Source organism: Vanessa tameamea, chromosome 29, assembly GCF_037043105.1.
Source record: "Vanessa tameamea isolate UH-Manoa-2023 chromosome 29, ilVanTame1 primary haplotype, whole genome shotgun sequence".
In the NCBI taxonomy this organism is placed as follows: Eukaryota; Metazoa; Arthropoda; class Insecta; order Lepidoptera; family Nymphalidae; genus Vanessa; species Vanessa tameamea.
Window position 1 is genome coordinate 5,816,696 of NC_087337.1, and position 24,268 is coordinate 5,840,963.

General features: G+C 33.7%; 3 protein-coding genes across 3 annotated transcripts in view; 2 read left to right on the forward strand and 1 right to left on the reverse strand.

Moving 5' to 3' along the window:
• The first annotated feature begins 77 nt into the window (after positions 1-77).
• LOC113404276 (suppressor of fused homolog) lies at positions 78-15,433 on the forward strand. Its single transcript, XM_026645144.2, has 12 exons — positions 78-317; positions 430-532; positions 721-813; positions 1,673-1,848; positions 2,896-3,038; positions 3,299-3,384; positions 3,765-3,894; positions 4,885-4,987; positions 5,612-5,688; positions 6,364-6,458; positions 13,998-14,130; positions 14,746-15,433. Exons 1-12 carry the CDS (start codon positions 182-184, stop codon positions 14,935-14,937), a joined length of 1,467 nt encoding a protein of 488 aa, XP_026500929.2. The 5' UTR covers positions 78-181; the 3' UTR covers positions 14,938-15,433.
• On the reverse strand, positions 7,045-13,760 carry LOC113404278 (uncharacterized). The gene is made up of 5 exons (XM_026645146.2): positions 13,618-13,760; positions 12,139-12,268; positions 9,136-9,312; positions 7,875-7,965; positions 7,045-7,440 (listed from the first exon to the last, which is right to left on the reverse strand). The coding sequence occupies exons 1-5, from the start codon at positions 13,674-13,676 to the stop codon at positions 7,103-7,105; spliced, it is 795 nt and encodes a 264-aa protein (XP_026500931.2). The 5' UTR covers positions 13,677-13,760; the 3' UTR covers positions 7,045-7,102.
• Positions 15,434-16,286: 853 nt separating the features above from the next.
• Positions 16,287-24,268, forward strand: part of LOC113391766 (uncharacterized) — a 31,256-nt gene continuing 23,274 nt past the window's right edge. The window contains exon 1 of the mRNA XM_064219882.1: positions 16,287-16,419. The gene's annotated coding sequence lies outside the window, so the exon portion shown is untranslated. The remainder of the gene's footprint in view (positions 16,420-24,268) is intronic.

The following is a 24,268-nucleotide window of genomic DNA, read 5'->3' on the forward strand; positions in this document are numbered from 1 at the left end:
AGCGTGGTCAGTAGCTCGAAAAGCTTATGGCAAGATTTTCAATTACTTTGACAGTCAATTATACCAACCATATTAAATTAAAACAAATGGTGGATGCGTAAACAACGTTGAATCCCGTTTTAATTTTAAAATATTATTTCTAATTTTATTTATTTAACTTAAACCATAAATATAATAAGTAATGTCAGGTACAAGTGGCTCAGGGGGCGGTGTTGTTCGTAATAGTGCGTTAGCGTTCGTTGCGCCTGCGCAAGCGACGATGAATCCTGATGCTGCCACATTACAAGGGCAACAAACTGATGAGTTGAATCAAACAGGTGTTTTTATGGACATTGTTATTCTCCTTACGAAGTCAATATTAATTTCATATGTTTTACCGTATCAGTTGCGGTTATATACATTTGTAAAAAAATTTTTTGAATTTTCTAGAGCGCCTCATGCCTCCGGGATTAAAAGCTCTGTATGATGTTTGCTCCAAAGTATATCCAGATCAGCCTAATCCTCTTCAAGTAACCACAAGACTTAAGTATTGGTAAATATAATTGTCAATTTAATCATTTCTTTCTTTTTGACCCTTTATTAACCATTTAACAAGCAATTTATCATGGACTAACTATTCGCTATTGATTTTGTATTAGCTTTTGTTGCTCTACTTTTATGTTCCGTGTGCTCATTCTGTCTTTTTATATATAATCTGAGCTGTTTATATTCTATTTCCAGGCTCGGAAGTCAAGACCCCTTGGACTATATTAGCATGTACTGGAATGCCGGCATACCTGATGAGAACATACCACCACACTGGCATTATGTTAGGTATGTATTTAAATTATTATTAAGGAAAGACTGAAAAATTGTGCAAATGAGGGCTCAGTATTGTGCAGATTTGAGTCTGTACACTTCGGTTAAGATTTACATGTGTGTTCTAACTTCTCAGAGCTCTTGGCTTTCCTATTTCCAAACTCCTCAAATATTAATAGTAGAGTAATAAAATAAGCAATATTAAAAATCAATGTTTGTACAAAAAGAATGGTAACCTTCTCCAGATCACTTTTACCTAACGACAAGACATTAAGAAAGCTAAAAAAGAAAATAAAAAGTTAATTGATTAATATATTTATAAATTTCGTACAAAAATTAAATGTAAAGCAATCGAACAATACAGTATATCAAATATGTTAAACATTTATGCAAAGTCTTTAAAATATAGTAAAAATAGAAAATGACCTACATTTGATCCTTGTGGAACACCCGTTTTTAACACAGATATTTTTCTCCTTTCTATTTATGAAAATTTGTTAATCTCTGCCTTAATTTTGAAGTAATCATATAAGAATATGAAGGAGCTGTACCTGTACCACTTATATTTTAATCTATATATGTAGAAGCATCTTGTGTTGCACACAAACAAATCGACACCAACAATTTATACTACGCTAACTCGAAAGTGTGCGCATACTCCGCTAATAATTGTTAGCGTAATATAAATCGATTGATTTAAAAAATTGCCTTTAGTTAGCGTTGTATAAATTGTAGGTGTCGAAATGCATTAAACAAATCACGAGCGAGGAGTTGATTGAAATTATTTCGTTAAATATTAAATAGAAACAATATTCCTATAATTCCACAGATCGTTTTTTTTTTCTGTTATTTGTAATTATTTATATTGTTACAGTTTCGGACTATCAGATCTCCATGGAGACGGTCGGGTGCACCCTGAGCCAGATCCCGTGGAATGCTGCTCAGGGTATGGTCTGGAGCTGACTTTCAGACTCGAATCTCAAGAGAGAGAACCTCCTCTTTGGCCGGCCACATTACTACAGGCATTAGCGAGATATATTTTCACAACCGGTCAGTGGTATTTTACCTTTTTCGTTCTCTTGTTTGTGGGCGCAATTAGCTCGGTCATGATTTTGAACTTTATTAACGCAAGTCACGGTCCAGTTAAGTCAGTAACCACCATAACATATTTATGTTGTCCCCCTGATTCTACAAACAACATTACATTTTATCAAATAAAGTGTCATTCAATAGAACCGTAATGTTATAATTGCCGTTCAACTGTTATCCTATTCTACTATCACAACGATCCAGTGTATCCAAAGTCAAAGTCAAAAATCTTTATTCAATATAGAAGTGTTTACACTTGCTTATTGATTGTCAAAAATCTACCAACGGTTCGGAATTTAGCACCTCGGACCTGAGAAGAACCGGCGAAAGAAACTCAGCGGGATATATATATATATATATATTTTAACCATTATTATGTACAATGATAATTATATTTTAGTTATTTGAAGCAGCCTGGAGGCGATCATTTCATTCCCAAGGTGTGCAGTCAACTAAAAAGTCATTAGTGTTGTAATATCCTTTAGCGCACAAACGCTCTTTAACGATTCTTTTGAATTTTATAATTGAATAATTTTGAACGTTTTCTGGGATCCTGTTGTAAAAACGTATACGTTGCCCCAAAAAAGAGATACTAACCCTGTGTAATCGGGTACTTGGAGTAACAAGTTTATTCTTTAAGTTACTTAAAATCCGATTAACTTAAGTTCTCTTAAAATCCGATTAGACGGGAAATCTGACACAAACGGAAAGAATTTATTCGCAGGATCTTTACAGGCAACATTTTCAGGCCTATTAAGAATCTCAATGGCAAAATTCCGATAACATGTTAACAGCCCACCTCGGCGTTTGATATTTGAACATGGAATCTGCGGCCTCGTAAACTTACGTGACGTAAACGCCAGCAGACCGACAAAGCACACCCATATATTTGTACTTGTCCCAACAGCAATAATTAGTATTAGTCGATCATTTTTCTAGAAAAAAAAATTAAAAGTAAAAAAAAAGTTAACCTAATGACTGCGTTTATCACTAATTGTCGGTTTTCAGGTAATAAATTTATGGCTGGTGACCACGTGTCGTGGCACGCGCCACTGGACGGCGAGCGCAGTCGGCTGCGACACTTGCTGGTGGCAGAGGACCCTCGCCTGCCACTAGCTCACACTCCCCATGGCACAGTTACCTTCCTTCAGGTAATCATTAAATATAGAGCGGACTTGATTCACAATTCTACAGCTATTATTTACCCCCACTCTTTATTGTATTTGGAGGGGTAATAAATGTATCTCGTTGAAGGCTTCGGCCTTCTAAGTATTCTTCCTCCTTAAAACAAGATTTGGAGATCATTACACCACACTGCTCTAATTCCAGTTGATTACATACATGTCAGTTTTTTACCAGACATATATTTCTAGTATTCACAAAGATCTCAACAGTAACAATTGGATCGCAGATGGTGGGCTGTACCAGTAGAGAGTTGCGAGCGGCGCAGCGAGGGTCAGGCTTTGAAGTTTTGAAAATGATTAGCGAAGATCCAAAGTGAGTTGAATTATAATAATAAAGTTCCAGCTCCCGTCAAACGAATGAGTTAAGAGTTAATTCTGCCACATTGCTACAAACCAAAATGTACTGGTCATACTGGTTTATATGATACGTACAAAGTATTGAGGAGTTTCAATCGACATACCATGCTTTGATTTCCTTATGATTTTTCCCTTTGCCAATCATTCACATGGGCTCCAGATGACAGATTTCCACGAGGTTTTTCTTTAGCGCCTTATGATGTAGGTTGTCGGACGAGCAAATTGGCCACCCGGTGGGAGGCGGGCACCGCCGCCATAGACATGGGAAATGTTAGCCACTCCTCCTTATTCCTCCCCTCCGCCAATGCGTCATCGGATGGAGCGTGCGTGTGGCAGGTGCGGCGGCGCGTGGCTGGTGTCGCGCGCGGGGCGGCGCGTGTCGGCGCGGGGCGCGGGCGCGGGGCGGGCGCGCGCGGCGCACTTGGCCGGCGTGTCGGCGCGCGTGCGCTGGCTGCGGCGCCAGCAGGTGACCGCGCGGGCGGCTGCTCTGGGAGCCGATGCTATCCACGTTTGAGAGTTTCACGGCCCGATGCTATACTAAATGTCAACTGTAGCGTCACCGGCGGCACGCTTTAAGCGATAAGCCGCAAGTTTGATCCTGACCCCTTGGGCTAATGTCGTCCCCCACTCCTAGCACGAATTAAATTGAATTAATTGGAGGGGGTGAATATGAAGATAAGTCATGCCTTAAAATGGAACATTGCGACTATTCTTTTAAAAATATAATTTATATAGATTAAGATTAGAATTAGGGTGACATCATTTCCTGTCTAAAATGCAGGATACTTTACGATATATAGCGGTCACAGTATCCATTCTCGAGAGAGTTCTCAAGTGTGTGCATAAATACAAGCATACTATGTTTTCCTTCGCGCTCATAATCCGATGGGAGACGGCTCTCTTCGTTTGACCTTCCCATTATCAAATGACTGGATCATCTTAGGTCTGGAGGGAAGTATTAAATACTTATATTGCTGAATGATTAAAACGTCTGCACTTAAAATAGAATATCTATGACTGACAATGAAATAGACTTGACTTATCTGCTAGGTATACATGATAAAATTTACATTCATTTAATATAACATATACAGCCTATTCCAATGGACGTAGGAAAAAAGATAAACAAACCTTAGATTTACGTATTTCATACGATTCTTAATAACTCAGCTATGTTGTCCACTACTGAGAGTTTATGATTAATATATCTTTGTTTATAATAGACCACCATTACACTTAACTACTTACTTCGAAGATTCCGATAACAGTTTCGTCGACGTTCAAAACGTCATCTTTTTCGCAAGTCCATAGTGAATATCATAGATTAATCAAGCTCTCGACCAATGATATCGCGTCAAATTTCTGTCAAATGTTGTCTATTTGCCTTTTTTCCTGTTATGGTTGGAATAGAATATAGATATATGTGTATCAACTAATTGAAGCTTATATCATCTAGAGTCCAGAAGAACAGGCCAGTCCACTATCTCCTATCTTGGAGCAACAAATCAAAGATACTCTCCAGAGGGGCCTGAGCTGTATGAGTGACAGGGGAGCAGAAGGTGAGAATTTCTTTTAATTTTATTGAATCAACCGATATTTAGATAGATTAGCGAGCAAATCTACTGTAAAGGGTAATTTTCCACCACATACACTTTTTTGGAAATACTCCGTAAATAAACTGTTAATGCAACGGGTGCCCTTCCTTCTGCCGGTAAATGAAAATCACGAACGTATTGCTCAAAACCAACGGAACGCTTCTATCTATTATAGAACACATTCCGTACAAGAGAAGGAAGGGGAAATTTCTTACAATACGGGGAATCGCTACACCTTGGCAAACCTGAGCCAGTCTACAAGTCTCCTAAAACCCAGCACATCCGAAGCGAACCAAAAGTTCCAACCTTGAACGCTTCGCAGTCAGGTGTCAAAGCACTGCGCTCGCGCCACTTCAATGTCAATCTGGTCGATAATATCCAGTCACTCCCAATGATTGATATTCTTTATCCTCCAAAACTTCCTTCTCGGCGACATTTCGGTCAGCGACCTGGACCTGGAACTACAAAGACCCAAATAACCCTCGGCTTCCGGCTATCCATGTACATCTCGGATCAGCCGGTGTTTCATAGTAGTTTGCGGCTATTAGCTAGTACATAATAAAGATTAAACCAACTTTTTCTCACCAGGTCACAACATGTCGATAGACAGCTTCGAGATGACCAGCATCGAGCGAGCGTTACCACAGTTACCGGAAATAATGCAGGTAATAATGCTAAAATATCATTGATAATTGAAGTTGTTACCATCGGTTCGGCAAGGTACCATGATTGAAACGACCGGTGAAAGAAACAGCGGAAATTAATTGTCAGAATTTTTTAATTGTTTACAATCTTAATATAAATGCCAAAGTTTGGATGGTTGGATGTTTGTTAGTGAGAACGGATTTGATGGGATTTGGCACAGAGTTAGATTATAGTTTATAATAGCACATAGGTTACTTTTTTCCGGTAATATGTAACTAAACTTACAATCAGCACCTACTTATGATTGGGTAAAGCCGCAAGAGAAAATTAGTTTTATATAAAATCATAGAAATTGCCAGAAGATTGTTTAATTGCCAATGCTATCCTATATAAACATTCAGCAGACAAACTTAACTTTACATCAAATCAAGCAACAAAGGAATTTTGATTTTTTTTTCAACCTGTACTACCAACCTAAAATAATATTAAATTACAAAAGTCATTGTAATTGATCTTGCAGCCACTGACCCCTATGGTGTCGCCTAGATTTCACATTGATGATTTGTAACATATTACAAACCAAAAAAACTAATAATAATTATTTTTTAACTTAGATTTGCCTCGAAGTGAATTTTTGGCATTATGTATTTTACCTTTGCTTAATTTATGTATATAAAAAAATGTATCTGTTCTAGGGTTCATGGCGAAGTGATGATGAAGTTGAATACTTAGACGGCGTCCACGTTATGTTAAACGCCGAAGGCGCGAGTTTGTTGCCGCTGGCTATCGAGTGAGTACTCTGTATTTATGACCTTAATGTAATATATTTAAGCCGGAGTTAAATTTAACCCTAGATTTTACGCACTACTAACAGTTCTTGATTAATATATCTTTATTTATAATACAACATTGTTACACTTAAATACTTAATATACATATTATTACTAATAAATTTCGGATAACTAGATCACCGTTGTTCAAACGCGATTGTTTAACATCTGTATTTGAGTGTTACACTGGCTCACTCACCTTTGAAACCATTATATATGATAGAATATTTGATATGTAGGTGGTATCTTCCGCAAACATATACCGCGGGGATGATAAACTCTACCACAGTCCTAATTTCTGGCCATCATAAAGTTTATAATGGCCTGATCTGATTTCCTCGTATCAGCCACGCTTCCCTCCAACAACAATATTGTTTAGTTTGAGAAGAATTGACAGGCGATTGAGCCACTATTACACATAGAAGGGATACAATATCCGAGATTACCTTATAGTCAAGAGGAAGAGGTTACGTCGAACACATAATCTTGACTGATGAGTTTGAGTTTGGGTTCAGATGGGCAAGCTCCAAATTTCCACGTGTTGCCAGTTCCCCGAGCATATCGAATAAAACACTTCTACTTAAGCATGGGATGTTTGTATATATTATTTTTCTAGATGTCGCTTGATAAGGTGCATCGCTTCCTTCATGAATTCCAGCCATTTGTCTTGTAGCTGGAGTTCCACATCTCTCTGCCTCACTCTCTCCCTTAACTCGTAGTCCCTCAGCCGTAACTCCTCATCCCTTTGCCTAATCCTCTCCCTCTCTAAATCAACGTCGATCCTATCCCGTTGCCTGCCGTAATCCCTTCCGTTCTTATCAGCTTCTAAGATGAGTTGGGTTACGGCATCTTTTATCGCTTGACTGGAGGTGGTGGGTTGTTGAGGTTTTGGAGTTTCTTCGATTAGCGGTGATTGTCTGCTGGTTTCTGGTGTGTCGGAAGCTGGAAGTATATATTTTATTAATCGCTTGCATAATAATATATATAGTATAATATATATAGTAATATAATATAGTATTTCGGACTGTAACTAGGTATGTGTTCTACTGTTCACAAGTGTAATTTTATTTGATCTATATGCTTAGTAGAGAATATCTAGATAGCGCGATTCAGGAAAGTGACATTTTCGATCAGCGCCATCTATCGCTACCGATTTGTAAAAAAGATCCTCAGGGCTAACTTGGCTATATATATAAAACGCTCATTTTAATGAAACAGTTAATCTTAACCAAGTAACTCAAGTAACTGATGGTTGAACAAATTTTGATGTAAAAATTTGTACATATACATTGTTTAAAAAAAAAAAACTTTAAATCCAGATTTACAGATTTTTTGATGAGCAACTTCTGTACCATAAATAGGAATCATTGACATACTCATTGTACAGTCTTCAGTTTTAACGACTGAATTCATATAGTCCGGAACGGATCCATTTGATAAACTTTTTCCTTCCTCCTGTTCTTGTACCTGGAACAAATGTTTCAATAAAAACTTCGCGAGACTAGTCTCAGCTACGTATATACTGACGACCTGACATGATGGCAATTCTCAATATAATTGCCAACGAATGCAGGAGATATTATAGTGGCAAGTTTGTATGGCAATTATAATTGCACAACCTTAATCCGAGACTTGGTCCTTGGTCTAGTGGCTGGATATAATGCTGTAGACCCTGAGGGTCTGGGTGCTGACCCCAGGGCTGGCCGATAAAAATATATTGGATTGGAAAGGACAAAGAAGTTGTTCATGCTAAACATGCATAGACAGACCAGTATGCGATGGCGATATCCGAATTTTGTGACATCGGTTGTGTAACGGATATTTGGATTAAATATCGGTGTTGACATCCGATTTCAGATGTCGTTCTGTCTCTGTTTAACTTAAAATTGTACGATATGTGAGAAAGAGATGACACGGTTGTGATATCAAAATTGGTTTAACATTCGCTTCATCTCTTTCTCACAAGTGGGTTACTGTAAAGTTAAAGAGAGATGGGGCGAATATTTTAAGAGTTCAATGTTATCGTACTTTGAATGCTTCGACGTACCAAAACGATATTCATAGTTTTTTAGATGCGGTGAAAACGGTTACTCGTCAACATCAAATTGACGACATCTGAAGTTCCGACAACATCCGATCACATTTTAGATTAGTTTCGATGTATCGGACGCATGCCTAGAGTGCAGCTGTGACTGCACACATAGTTGTGAACTAATATATAAAAATATGTCCAGCGTACTTGGCTGCTGTCTTTGAGATTAGGCACCGTATCAAATCGGTCAGGGAAACATACATACACATAATCCAAGACTGGAGTGTGTAAGCTCAACATAATTTCTGAGTCAGTAGTATACATTCAGCTAACTTCTATACCCTGAACTATTAATAATATTTTCTTTTGAGAAAAGTCTGGTATTTGAATCCAGTATCTGCAGCCATATATGCTATTTATAACATATATCAAAAAACTTAACACAATATATACATATATTATAATACAAAATAAGACGGTGCATGTAACATTAGGTTATGTTTTACTCGGAGGACTGTTTTATTGGGTGATAGTACCACATAACCCCTGTTCCCAGGACTCTGGTGACTGCTAAAGGTTTCTAGTGTGGCAAAAATATTACAAACCTGTCCATCAATAGCAATCTCTACTACTTCATCTTTGTTAGGAGATTTATTTTGCATTATTTCAAGCGCCCGATGCTCCAAGTCAGTGATTATGAATTTAACTGCTGGACCACCCTTGGATACGTTGACGATTTTACATAGTTTTCTCCGAGCATTATTCTTAAAATCGCTCCAAACCTAAAAAAAATACTATTATGATTAAAGAGAAATACTTGTTTTTAAGATAAAAAATTATATAAAGAAAAAGTGAAAGATTGGTACGAACAGAAGGCATTTGCCGAAAACGCTAGTTTGTCAATATGGCGCTGCAATGGGGTCGGTGACGTCACTTGCCTGTATTGAAATCTGTGGCACATATAATCCACATACAGTAGGCAGACGAGGTTAACAAGCAAGTGACGTCATCATCATAAACCCGACCAATCAGGACAGATCAGACCAGACAAATGTTTATAAAAATGCATTTTTGTTTATGGATTTTGGAATAAATTCATTATTATTTTCAACTATCGTTAATAAATAACCATTTTTAAACTCATAATTTATACTGATTACAATAATTGACACTTTATTTTTCGCGTTGTCAAATAGCCTATTGCATATAACCTAAAGCTACAACATATTTGAAGTGTAGATTGTACAGAGAAGAACCGGCAAGAAACTTAGTATTTACTCTTCTCCAACATTTGAAATCAAAACTTATGTCGGTTAAATACAATTATATATAATGTATCTTATTCTGAAAGCCAACGAGTGAAAATCCACACTTTTTGATCATCTATGGTTTTCTAATCTTGTGTTGAATATGCCTTAAGAGAGTGATCTCTTTCAGACAACTGTTTGATAAAGAACATAATATCGATGAAGCAGTTTAATTAACAGTTAGTTAAAGTTATCAAAATATACTTTATTCACGAGCACTTTTGAATCGTCATTTAACAAAGTATTTAAAGTAAAGCTACCACCGGTTCGGAATGTAGATTCTACCGAGGAAAACTGGCAAAAAACTCAGTAGTTACTCTTTTTCAACATCAGTCATACAGTCATGTTACTTAAATACAATTATATATGTATGTTATCTCTCCCGTCTGGAAGTCAACAAGCATTAACTCCACTTATAACATATATATATAATACTATAAAATGTAATTAGTATATTTACATATACATATAGCTATAAAATTATATATAATATATATAACCAACTAGAAGTGATTTTTTTATAAAGAAAACATTAATAATTATCTGACTTTATAAGAACAGTCAACAATAACATTAATTACTTTAAATTATATTTAATAACAGAAATCAACTAAAACGACAAATTTTCTAGTACTCAGAAATTCAGAAATAGTGTGTCCGAAGCAGTCAAACTTCGCGCCAAAAATTAAACCCGAGCCTCTGTGACAAGCGATCTTACGATATTTTTTTTTTTTTAAATATATTACGCTACAAGGTATTGACGCATTAATCTGCAAAAAATATACGTATTCATACACAAAAAAATAGATTAATCATTTGGTCACCAACTCAGTATGGCCGATTCCGATGTTTGGAGTAAAAAAACAAAATTATAACCTTGAATTGATCTGTCATCATTGGCTGTTGATCTAATTTATTTAAGTTGTTTAAAGCTTTCAAATTAAAATTAAAGTGGATATAAGTAGTTAAGTGGAAAAAATGGAACTTTAATCAGTCAAGTTAAATTGAGCAAAAATATTTTATAAAAATATAGGTTATATTACAAAAAAAAAGAAAAATATAAGATACTATTATATGCAACACACATGAATGTAATAAGTTAGGAAACTGAATTAATATCTGTCGAAGGTGGTAATTTTCGCCTCCATGGAATTAAACAAAAATTGATCTACGAATGACTATTACAGCTATGGCTCACAGTCAAACATCCCATGTAAAAATTATTAAAATCAATCATTAATTTAATGCGTTAATTATTAGTTTTATATAATAATTATAACGTATAAAAGAGTTGCCCTACAAACTTTATAACACAAACACACCTTGTGTTTCAGTGGCCTTATTTCTAAAAGATTTAGACCAATTACTTCCAGGTAAATAAATACAGAGAGAGGTTGTACATATATCATTATATTTCACATAAAATATTTATATGTATAAATCTTCTGTATGTTTGTTAGACCAATTTTTGATGAATACTTTTTGTGTATTTAAGTGGATTTCTGGATGGTTTAGATTGGATCCAGTAAGGTTGTGCTGCGATTATTACTTTTATGATTAATGTAATTTCTTCTTTTTTCTCCACTGCTATAGCAATCCCCCACAAATTTAAACATTTCTAATTTAAATTTACAAAATAATCATTGTAAAAAAAGATAAGGTGTTAAGTTGTATAGTTTAAGCGACTTGACACTTGGTGATGAATTAGACAGCAATTTCATATAGTTTTCACATCACCTTGCGCGCATATCATACAAAAATACACTCATGATTTCATCATAACCAAATTAAATTTATAAAAAACATGATCCACTCCAAATAACACAGCGACTATAAAAAAGGGGAATATCTTGTAGTCCTAAACATTGCAGACAGCTGGTAGTGAGGGGAGTCAATCTGAGTAGGTACCATTCAGTCATCAGTTATTACTTGCCCGATTAGAATAACCGATGAGTGGACGGCACTTACCTAGACTTCCAGGTTGAAGGTTGCCTGTGAAATAACAGGCAGCAAGTATGTAACATCTCCGGTCCTGTCGTTGACAATTACCATAGTCACTATGATACTATAATATCTACATAGCACTGTTGCATTTAAGTAAAATGATACAGGTCTATCCTTATAGACCTTAAGTGTGATATTAGAGTCAACAACCATGTACAATAAATGAACTCTCTAATGAAAAATAATTTACAAATGAGTTTAATAGATTCTAGGTTCAACATTAACTCTTCAAGTGTATGTTAGTACAGACCACATGGTTTTTTATATATGGAATACAAATATTGACTACAATCTTACTTTACCCCACCGAATTTCCGACCGATAGTGTCCGTCGCTGATACTGTTCAATTTTTTTATCAATTCCTTCCATTTCAATTTTATCATCTCTTGGGCCGGGTATTGTCTGGGTTTATGAATGTCTCCGTATCTGTAATAAGATTACACAGTATAAAGGAATGGATCAGCCTGTTGCAATGCTAAACGCCTAACTTTTGTGAAGGGGTTACAAATGAAAGATTTTTATCCAATTCATGCATTTTCATAATGTACTTACTCTTGTGTTGAGCTTGAGTTATACTAGACAAATTAAGCACTGTGACAATCTTTGTTCACAAACTAAATACAAAATTTCACAGTTATGTTTAACTTAGTGTATTTAAAATTCAAAGCTCATGTAAAAAAATATTGATAAATAAGGCATATTACTCAATACAAAATTATATTAAAGATAAAAAAACTTGGCCTTAGTATTTGTTTATTACTAGGCAGGATATGTAAAAATTTAAATGTACTTTCTTCACCTACTCTGTAATTAAAATGGTGGTAAAGAGTAACTACTGAGTTTCTTGCTGGTTCTTCTCGGGGGAATCTACATTCCGAACCGTTTAAACTTATGTTTTATACAGTTCTGTAAAATGACCATTCAAAATTGCATTTTGAGCCTAATTAAATAAAGAATACTTTGATTTTGATTTAAAATACAGACATCGCCACACTAGTGTGAACCTATAATCTACGATTCAATTATTTTGTCATGACATTCAAAGTATTGGTCTGGGAATAGGATTTATTAGATGGATTTAAGTTTAGATTAGCAAAGTTTTGGGTACTTACTGCTACGTCTGATCACTGCCCTAGATAAATGTGGGGGAATATATATCATCATTACACTTGTAATGTTAATGTATATTGGTTAGTATAGTTTAAAAATGACCAAAGTAGCCAGAACTCATGAGTTAGTTCTTTATTCCTATTTTAAATGTTTGATACTGCAAATGTAGCATAGAATGTCCTAGATCTTTTTCATTAAACTTAATGTTTATACCTCTACAAGTATTCAGGAAACGATATTTTCCAAGTTAAATAGATAACTTCGTATAGTCTATTCCGACCACAAGAGGACAAATGCCAAATAAACAATATTTGATATCAAATTGACGCGATATAATCGAGATCGAGAGCTCGAAATAATCTATGATATTCATTCCTGAATCGCGCACAAATGGCGTTTTGAACGTCGACGAAGCTGATATCGGTATTTTGGAAGTAAAATTAAAGAGTTTATAAGTAGTTTAGGGGAATAGTGTTGTATTATAAATAAAGATATATTAATCATGAAATGTTTGTAGCGTACAATATAGCTGAGCTATTACCAAATTGCAAGGAATGCGTAAATCTAAGATTTGTTTTGTTTTGACTATGCTGTACGTATATTATAAAAACTAAACGGTTGTTATTGTATAACTTTCAACTCATTATTGTTGAATAATTACTCACTTCTCCATAAAATCTATAATCATTGACATCTGTTTTCGGCTCGTTCTTGCTTTATTCATGATAAATATGACTTCTTCTATTTAAATACACAACGATATTCTGTGTATAAACATTAAATAGTCTTTTGTAACGACGCGACGAGACCGATCACCGATGCAAATTGCCAACAATTGTCAATTGTCAAACTAAGCTAAGTTTTATGACTTAACCCCAGTGTTGTCATGTCCTAAAATATTTTACAATAAAAAAAAGAGTATTCGATCTCTATGTTATGTATTAAAACAAAAAATGCCGCAACAATATGTAATATGTTTTTCTAATGTTTTGTGTTTATTAAGTTATAAGAAATGATAATTTATTTTAAAATGTTTATTTTTCAGTGGTCGAGTTTTACACTCTCATCACTTCACGTGGAGGCAAGGCCCTCGCGCTGTCACCGTTCTGCCACCTACTGTGGTAGGGGCCTTCGTCACGCCAGAGAAACCTTACGCAACTAAAGGAGCCTGGCTTCAGGTAGTCGTTAATAATATTTGTTGTTTAACTGTAAATTATAACATCTAAAAAATTACAGTGGTGGACCTAAGAAAAAGTTCATTCTTAGATTTTATTTTACATCCTATTTAATCCTGTAACATGGCGGTTAGTGCTTATAAGACCCTACATACATAAATATTTTGATTTCCTTCTTTGCTTCCACACCGCAGTATTTGTTGCTAACAAAAAAAAACGTATTTTATTCAAAATGTTAAAAATGAAGTCGAATTCAATGGTAGGAGGATAAAAAAAATATACAACTTTGAACTTAATTTGACCCAATTAGATCTATATAATCTGTGGTATTAATGATAAATTCGTGAATTCTACGTTTAAAATTAAAATGACGACTAAATAGTTATCAGCTTAGTTAGAGTTTAGTTATTATTAAAGAAATATAATTGGTTAGTAGATAATAAGCAATTATTTTGAATATTTAAATCAAATGGTTCATTTTCTGTAATTCTCCTGCCATAAAATAAAGTACACCCTACTTTATTATAGAATATTTTAAAGCCAAAAACATTTTATAAACTAAGATAATATTATTTATCAAACAATAATTGTTAATTAATGTGTATTTTTTATTCACAGATCTTAATTCCGCCGGATTTAGCACAGGAGATGTCAAAACAAGTCTTTAATCTCTCTCGCCTTGCGGAGAGTGACTCGGAGGAAAGTGACTCGAACACTGAGAAACCTCCTAAACCGAGTCTTCCAATCACATTGAACTGGCCGAGATATAGACTTAGCTTGTCCGTTTTAGACGATATGGAGATATTGTAATTTGATTACATTTAATTATAGAATATTTTATAAATGACCCTTAACTTGGTTTTTTTTTACTTTATCTGTCTTGATGTCATTTTGACGCATATGATGATGTTAAACTCAACTTGTCATTTGTCAGTTAGACGTGTGGAACGTACCTCGTTAAATAAAACTAGGTTTAATTCTACTAAATTATAATGGTTACAATATTTTCCCGATTCCAATGGGATCCAACTTCAAGACCTCAATGGGAAAATAGCTAAACGGCAATGACTGCAGTTCGATTCGATTGCCATAATTTGAAAATCTGTTAGTAGAATTTCTCCTGGAATACTTATGATTATGAATAATAAATAATAAATAAATATGGTCATAATAGTGTTGTAAATTATGACAAAATTTTACTTCAGTAGAAAATGTATTTAGAATCACGTTATAAAAACTTTTTCGTTAGTCTGTAACGATGTTACCACACATAACGTTAAATTGTAGTTTATACGAATGAAATGTTCACTTTTAAAATATATTTTTTTGTAAATAAGTCAATTATAAACTAACAATAAACTGTACACGAAGTTTTAGAGATTATATTATTAATATGTATTCACTTTTATAAATATTAATGTACATTCAATATATTAAATAAGCCTGAATTTCTTTTTATTTCATTTGAAATTATTATTCATCACATGTGATCTCACGATTAAAATGTTAGTTTTCATAGCAACAGAAACTTAGTTCAATAAACACTTTTATTTAATAATAATATCTATGCATATTAAAGGTTGAAAAAAGGTTCATCAAGTAAAAGGTTATCTACAACTATAGTGGCTCTCTAAACGGGCCAGTCTGAGCCTACGGGGTAAGGGGTTAAAAAGACGAGTTACGGCAGTCATGTCGGCCGTATGATGTAAAATCCTTGCCATTGCAAAAAAGGCTATAATATATACCGTCGTTGCGCCTGCAAAAGTCACAGTGTTATGCCGTCTTAATCGTTCTTTCAATACGCACGTACTGTAAAAACAGTTTTGTGATAACTTCAATAATTTAAAAATGTAGCTATGTGACGTTCATACATCGAAATCTACATAAATTGAAATAACGATTAAAACGGCATAACAGTCTAAAAATAAGAAAAAAACACATTGCGACTTTTACAGGCGCAACGACGGTATATAAAATAACACGTTTATTCATAATTTCACAACGAACAACTCTGTTTTTAACTTCTTTAATTAACTTGTCGGCGAACGAGCCTACTTTCTTGTAATTAATTACAATCTATACATATAAATTAATCATCAAAATCAGCGTTAATTGATAGCTGTGAACGTCTTCGATCGATAGGTGTGAAATCGGCGAATAAAAAAAAACTATCAAAAACGTTACCTATAGAAGAACGAAGAAGAATATGGCGCGAAGAAAAGAGGAAATATAAAAACAAATCTTTGCAAGTTGAAACAATTGAAATTAAAGAAGAAATTGATGAAAGCGATCGTGAGTTCTTTTTTGATTTGTAACTTTATAATATATACATAAATGCGAAAGTTATTTTCTTTGTCTATTCGTTTGTTACGCCTTCAAGTTTCACGCCTTAATAAATAACCAAGAGTACCTAAGACATATGTATCCTTATCCGCGGCGAAGCCGCTGGCGGACCTTCCCAATCCACTAAGATCATAAATTATTTTTCTAGTGTCTTTCAAAATTTTTAATTTTAACATTTCTTAAAAATGTCAATTGCAATCTTTATTTAATTATAGCATTTCTTATAAGATATCTTGTTTCTGAGTTTAAGATTAAATTTTAAATGAGACCGTTTTAAAACAAGCAATAAAATGCATTTTTGTAAATAAAACTAGTGTTCGTACAATGTTCGAAATTCGACTTTAACCATTATTGGAAATTTGAACGAAACATAATTATAAATAGGAATGTTTCGATATAAGTTAATATGTTAATAATTACAGCCACATTGGCTGTATAATGCAAAGCCTTTGCCTTTTCGAGATGATGGACTTAAAAAAATCCATAGTTGACGTAACAAAGCCATTTAACGTCATCCGTTATAACGTTAATAACGTTGTCTTTCTAAATCGTACATTTTTAACAATGCCCAACTACGTTTTGAACTTTTTCGATAAACTCGACGGTAAACGGGCCAAGTGCGTTTTCTGTTCCGATGTTATTGACTACACTCGTCCACACAAGCTTGCAAATCACATGAAAATTAAACACTCGGATTCAATTGATTGGGCACTTATATTACAATCTGAAAATAGTAACCGTAAACGTCGTAATTTTTCTGTGACCGGAACAAAAAAACATGTATGGTCAAATTTTACGAAAACTGATGTACATCAAAAATTAGCTAAATGTAATTTATGTGAAAGAATTCTGTCACATAAATCGACTATTGCGAATTTAAGGATACATTTGAAGCGAAAACATCCAGAAGTTTTTTCAAACTACGAAAGTCAGAAAGAAATTGATGAAAACGATCGTGAGTAACATTATTTTATCCGTTTAGTTTAGATGTCATTGGAGTATATTGTACAATTATATAAAAATTAGAATGATCTAGACAGATAACAAAAAATATATTTTATCTATCTTGAACTTATATTCAGGAGACATTATTTTTGTAATGCCTTACTAAAACTATTACTAAACCAAATGAAATACGACCAATATGAAACTTATACCAGAAATTTTAAAAAACGTTTTTGTTAATAATAGTATCTTTATATTTTCTTGCTTTAAAATTAGACTATTAACGTGAAGCATGAATTTTATGTTCTGTGGACGTCAATGTCATCTGTGATCTCTTGGTGATAGGGCTTTGTGCAAGCGCGTCTGGGTAGGTACCACCCACTCAACAGATATTCTACCGCCAAACAACAGTATTCAGTATTGTTGTGTTCCGGTTTGAAGGGTGAGTGAGCCAGTGTAACTACAGGCACAAGGGACATAACATCTTAGTTCCCAAGGTTGGTGGCGCATTGGGGATGTAAGGAATGGTGATTATTTCTTACAGCGCCATTATCTATGGGCGATGGTGACCACTTACCATCAGGTGGCCCATTTGCTCGCCCGCTAACCGATAACAATAAAAAAAGTACAAGCAAAACTGCTACGGCTGTTTTTACAATATATTAAATTATGGTGCATTTTCACCAAAATCAGAATTAGTAGACGTGCTATGAATACAGTAGTCACTATTCTAATGTCGACCTAAACACGAAAACGATAAAGTAACTCTTTGCACATTATTATAGGTACTCGTTTCCTTAAATTTAACGTTATTTTTTATTATATGTATACAACCTACTTTGTTATTATTTGAAGCGGATATAATCTAGATTGCTTAAATTTACTTTTATTTAAAAAATTAAATCGATCGTTCTGCTGATACTACAAATAATAATACCATTTCTTAGTTTCAAAAGGTCTTACCGCAACGTACGTGTACGTAACGGGTTTTAAGTTCGGTTATTCGTTACTATAATAAAAAAAACCAAAATTCGAAACCTGTCTAATATAGATACGACATTTAGCAGGTTTGTTATGCTTAAATCTTAACTATCCAACCGATTATTCTGAAATTTTGCGCACGTGTTATCACGAGCACTGAAAAAGACATAAGGTTTATACGTGTAACTAATGCCCACCGAGACGAGATCTCATAAAGACCTATCACTTAAATTAATTTGAATATATTTATTCTTCTGCCAAACAGGAGAACTCAGTATTGTTATGTTCCGATTTGAAAGGTGAGTCAGCCGGAGTGACTACAGGCACAAGGGTAACATCTCAGTTCCCATGGTTGGTTCCGCATTGGCGATGTCATTAATGGTTAATATTTCTAACGGCACCAATGTCTATAGGTCATGTTGGCTACTTACCATCAAGTGGCACATTTGCCCGTCCACCTAATCTATCTATTCATATATACATATAATACAATTGGAGTGTCTGTTTGTAATATTAAAATAACCGGTTTTTACTAAATGCATATGTATGAATACACGGTACATATACCAAAATAACATTTTTTTACATTTGTTGTCTGTCTGTTTGTTCCGGCTTATCTCTGGAACGGCTGGACCAATTTTGACGGGACTTTCACTGGCAGATAGCTGATGTAATAAGGAGTAACTTAGGCTACTTTTATATTAGAATTATAGATAAAGTAATAATAAAGTCACGCTGCAATGTCCTAAGACTGTCCAGTACCGCGCGCAACTCGCGCATGCCACCACTCCGCGGTCACGTCGGTGCCTCCCACCAACAACTTAATATCACAAACGTTGCCTAAGACAGAATTAATAAGTTATAATTATAATAAAATCTAGGAACTGAACCATAACGTTTTTGTTAAATCAAACGCGCACGACGTCACGGGCACAGCTAGTTAAAAAATTATATTAATGACTTAATAACACAATTTAATACATACTGAGGTTCCGTAGAACCTGCATTTCATTCCATAACGATGTAGTGGCAGATTTACGTAGAAAATGTATCAAGGACTAATCCATTGCGCGCAAAATTGATATGCGTACACACAGTAAATCAATAATGATATAATAATAAACCCATTTTAAGTAAATAAATAAATCCGGAAGTGTATTTTTTTGCCGGAAACACTTATTTTTTTTAATCTTGATTACTTTCTAATTGTAACTTTATGTAATTATCGCTGGATACGAATACGTAACTGTAATGATTGTTTGTTATTTATATAATACTACATAATCTGTATTAATACTAATAATAATGAATACGGCAGAACACGGAATATTTTTTTATTATAAGTCTTAGGTTGAAATAAAATCACGTTTGATAAAAAAAATCCCACTGACGTTAAATCAGTGACAGACATTTTCATTTCTAATTTTACGCGGGAAAAACTTAATTAATTTCAAAGCCATACGAATAACGTTCCGAAATGGATTACAATTATTTTTATGAAATCGGATACAATATTAAAATATGTATTTATTCAATATCAAATATTAATATTAATGTAACTGCATAAATAAGATTTTGTAACAATAAAATATTTAAATGTTTATAACTAATTTATAAACTGACGAATCCTATCATAATTAATATGATAATTACGAAAGTGAGCTTGTTTATTGTCATCGTTCATCTGGGAATTTAACATAAATGTCGTCAGGGGCACAGAGTATAAAATAAATATGGAGTAAGTACGTAATATCTGGCAAGGAGCAACTTTTAATTCGATCACTTTCAATATGTACGCGTTATTTTTAATTTAAGATGTCAAGACATATTTAAACATTTAGTTTCATTATTTTCTCCTTGGTGAGTGTGAGTTGTATCGTCATATCGTGTGACCCTCTTCGTTTAAATCATAACCTGAAAAAAATCATTATAATTTTATTAAACACTATGTGGTAAGTAAATCGGGTGATATTTTAAACTAATATATTTTACGCGTATTAATAGATTGCAACAAAACGGCGTGATTATGTTAATATATTTTGTACGAAAAAAGTAGGTTAATTCATACGAATATATAACCAATTAAGACTAAAATATGTATCGTGGTCTACGTTGAATAGAATTTCGTTACAACGAAAATTTTTAATTTATAATGATATAAAAATTAGTAATTCCGTTCATTTTTTAATTTAGCTCCATCTATTGGATGTTATCGTAATTAACAGTAAAACATTTAGTTGAACTTAAATACTGTTTGTGATAAATGACAACAGACAATTCTAATAATTGTATGATATATTACTTCAATAAAAATGAATGTTTCAACCATTCATCTGATTGTGATGAAACTTTGCCTGCAAATATTCTTAGCGTAAAAAAATAAAGTTGTAAATATTTTTGTGATTGCTCTTATATGTTGTCTTAATAATAATTTACGTTTATCCAATTATTTTTTATTGTGTTGTTGTAGGTTATGTATTAACAAAGAGTACTATTATTATGCCTTCAAAATTAAACTAAGCCTATAATCTCGACCTTACCGTTTAATCTCCATCGTGTCTTGTCCCGGCACAAATAAAATCCGAAATAAAAAAAAAAGAATATTCGTAGACAAAACAAAAAACTATATTTTTTCTTTGTGTGTTAATCTATCTCTTTATTATAAAGAGGTAAAATTCGCATGTTTGTATGTGCATAAATGCTTATTCTGAAACTAATGACACGTATCTATATTTATTTCGCTGGTAGAAAGCTACGTTATTCCGAAGTGTTATAGGGTAAGAATAAGTGTTATGGGTATAATTATTTTTTACTTGGGGGTAGGGCTTTGTGCAAGCCCGTCTGGGTAGGTACCACCCACTCATCAGATATTCTACCGCCAAATAACAGTACACTGTATTGTTGTGTTCGGGTTAGAAGGGTGAGTGAGCCAGTGTAGTCACAGGCACAAGGGACATAACATCTTAGTTCCCAAAGTTGGTGGCGCATAGGTGATGTAAGGAATGGTTAACATTTCTTACAGCGCCTTTGTCTATGGGCGGTGGTGACCACTTACCATCAGGTGGCCCATATGCTCGTCTGCCAACCAATGCCATAAAAAAATGTTTATTTGATATGCATTTTCTTTAATAATAAATTATACCCGTGCGAAGCAAGGGCGGTAGTTCTTCAATATAACCTTTCTATGTAGACCCTTATCCTACCCGAGAGAAGCCGTGACAGGTAGCTAGTGTGATGTAAAAATAACCGTTCAACTGATTTGTATTATTAAATTAATACTAAGTATTGTTTAAATTACAGATAACCTCGTTAAAATTCGTTTCTTTTTTTATTATATTGGCCTAATAGAAATTCGCGTTTGAGTTTTTTTAAAGCAAATTTACGTTTTCTACTAAGTACTTCACGAAATGACCAAATTAATGCCAAATGCCAATGGGATACTATAATTTAAATGTTCAGTTAAATAATCCGTTATCAACGTCTTCGAAAATATAACAAACAGGAGATCAAAAAGATTACGATATTTATAGTTGTGTTATTTTTAATCAATGTATATTTATTATCTATGCATAGAAGAATGTTCTAGATTTCATAGATGTTTGAACTTATGAAATACTTACTAAAAAGTATTTATGTAGTTTTAACGAAACGTTCGATAAGACTCACTAACTGTAACGAAAGTTAAGCGCGCTATTTTAAGCATCTGTTACTGTCATTTAGAAAAAATACACGGTAGGTGGTGGTATGTGGTAGCCACTGCCCATAGACATTGGTACTGTAAAAAGTAATAACTATACGTTATGTTGCCAATTCACCAACAATTTTGGCAACTTAGATGTTAGGTCCCTTGTGGCTGTGGTTATACTGGCTCACTCATCCTTCAAACCGGAACACAACAATACTAAATATTGGTCTTAATCGGTAGTTTATGATGGTACCTACCCAGACATAAAGCCCTATCATAAAAGAAGTTAAGTTCTTAGGCCATATTATATTCCAGTATTAAATATAATGAACTACTTTGACCTTGAATCGACAACATATAATTGGTCGAGATATTTTGGACCTACTGTTTATGGATTCGTGAAAAAATGTATTCAAAAGATAAGTTAAAATTGCATTCAAAATCAAAATATACTTTATTCAAGTAGGCTTTTATAAGCACTTTTGAATCGTCATTTAACAAACTATTTAAAGTAAAGCTACCACCGGTTCGGAATGTAGATTCTACCGAGGAGAACCGGCAAGAAACTCGGTAGTTACTCTTTTTCAATATCTGTTTGTATTAAATAAAAAAAAAATTGTCACAGATAATGTTTTTTTTTGTTTAACTAAAACAAAGGGTGACTAAAGCTTATGATTTGTATGTATTAACATAAATTACTTAAAATAATGTTTCTTTTAATAACCTACCTACTTAATAATTAGTTTAAACCGACTTCGAAAAAGGAAGGTTTTGAATTTGGATGTTTATATATATTTTGTGTAGGTTTGGGCATACCTTAGTCATATTTGTAGACTTTGCAGTTATTTTTTTTGTTAGAAAGGAGTTTATACTCAAATTGTCAACAAGATAACTCTTCTTTATTGATATATTATGTTATTGAAGTCGATATATATATATTTTTTTTATTTTTATCATCGCAGTTTATTACGTTTTTGTCCCCTTTTATTTCGTTCTAGCCTACTTAAAGGTACTTAACAATACCTACTTAATTTTTGTTATGCTATCTCGTAACACCTAAAAATTACTATTGTATAAGATAATAAAAGTTATGACAAGCATCCGGTACATATTAACCTGATTTGGAACTTACCTATGTACCTAAATCATATTTCACGGAGAAGCTGGATAAGTCACTAGAATATTCTAGAAAGGGCTTCACGCTATTCGATTGGAAGGTATTTTAAGATGTAATTCTTATTGTTAATTAACAATAATTTAATGTAACATCCACAATTATTCCAAACGTGGAGTTATAGCTTTTTTTAACATATTTTACGAACGTTAAATACCTAAATACGTGACTTCCTTCACGGGTCGCCATCGCACCATTCATAACGTTACATGAGTAGTTCAAGCTATTTCGTCTCTTATCACGTAGCAATAGCTACTAAAACCGCTTGCACATTAAGATTGTTTACATTGATATAACATTTCGAAAGGTCATAATTATATCCAAGTATATTGTAATATCAACGTTATTTCGTAAGCGATAACGTCGACTTTTAGCAACGTGCACAGCAAGTCAACAAAATGGCCGACGATTGAATGTTTTCAACGTATGAGCGGCAACACCGCATCGGGAATATATTGATCAATTATATAAATGGAAATATTGTTACCTGGAGCGGCTGTCTGGATGTTTGATTACTTATTCGGTTTTGAGAATGAAAATTTTTCACCTGCTGTGTTTTGTAGCGGTATTGAGTCGTTTGAACGCGATGATAGATGGCGCTAGTTGCTACAAACTTCAATGTCTAATTTTATTTCATATAAATGTGTGTAGTAGTTTAAGAAATACCCGTATTCGGTATCGATGTAAGTTTTTATATTAACTAATTTTTATGTATTAGATACGTGAATACTGATCTACGATGTATATTATTATCAAGGAAGTACTAGCTAACAATTTTAAAAATAAGCACCTACTCTCCAGCTTTCTAAAATTAAAAACGGGTTATTGCAACAGAAAACTACTAAAATTGGTTTAAAAATCAAGTTTTAATTTATCTAGGCATAATATAAATCTATATTTTTATAGATACTCAAGCACTGTGAAGCATTTAGTCGTTATTTTACAAGTTTTAATATGAAAAACAACAATGAATGTTAGGTTAAGTTGGGAATCATTTTAGTAAAAAATATTAC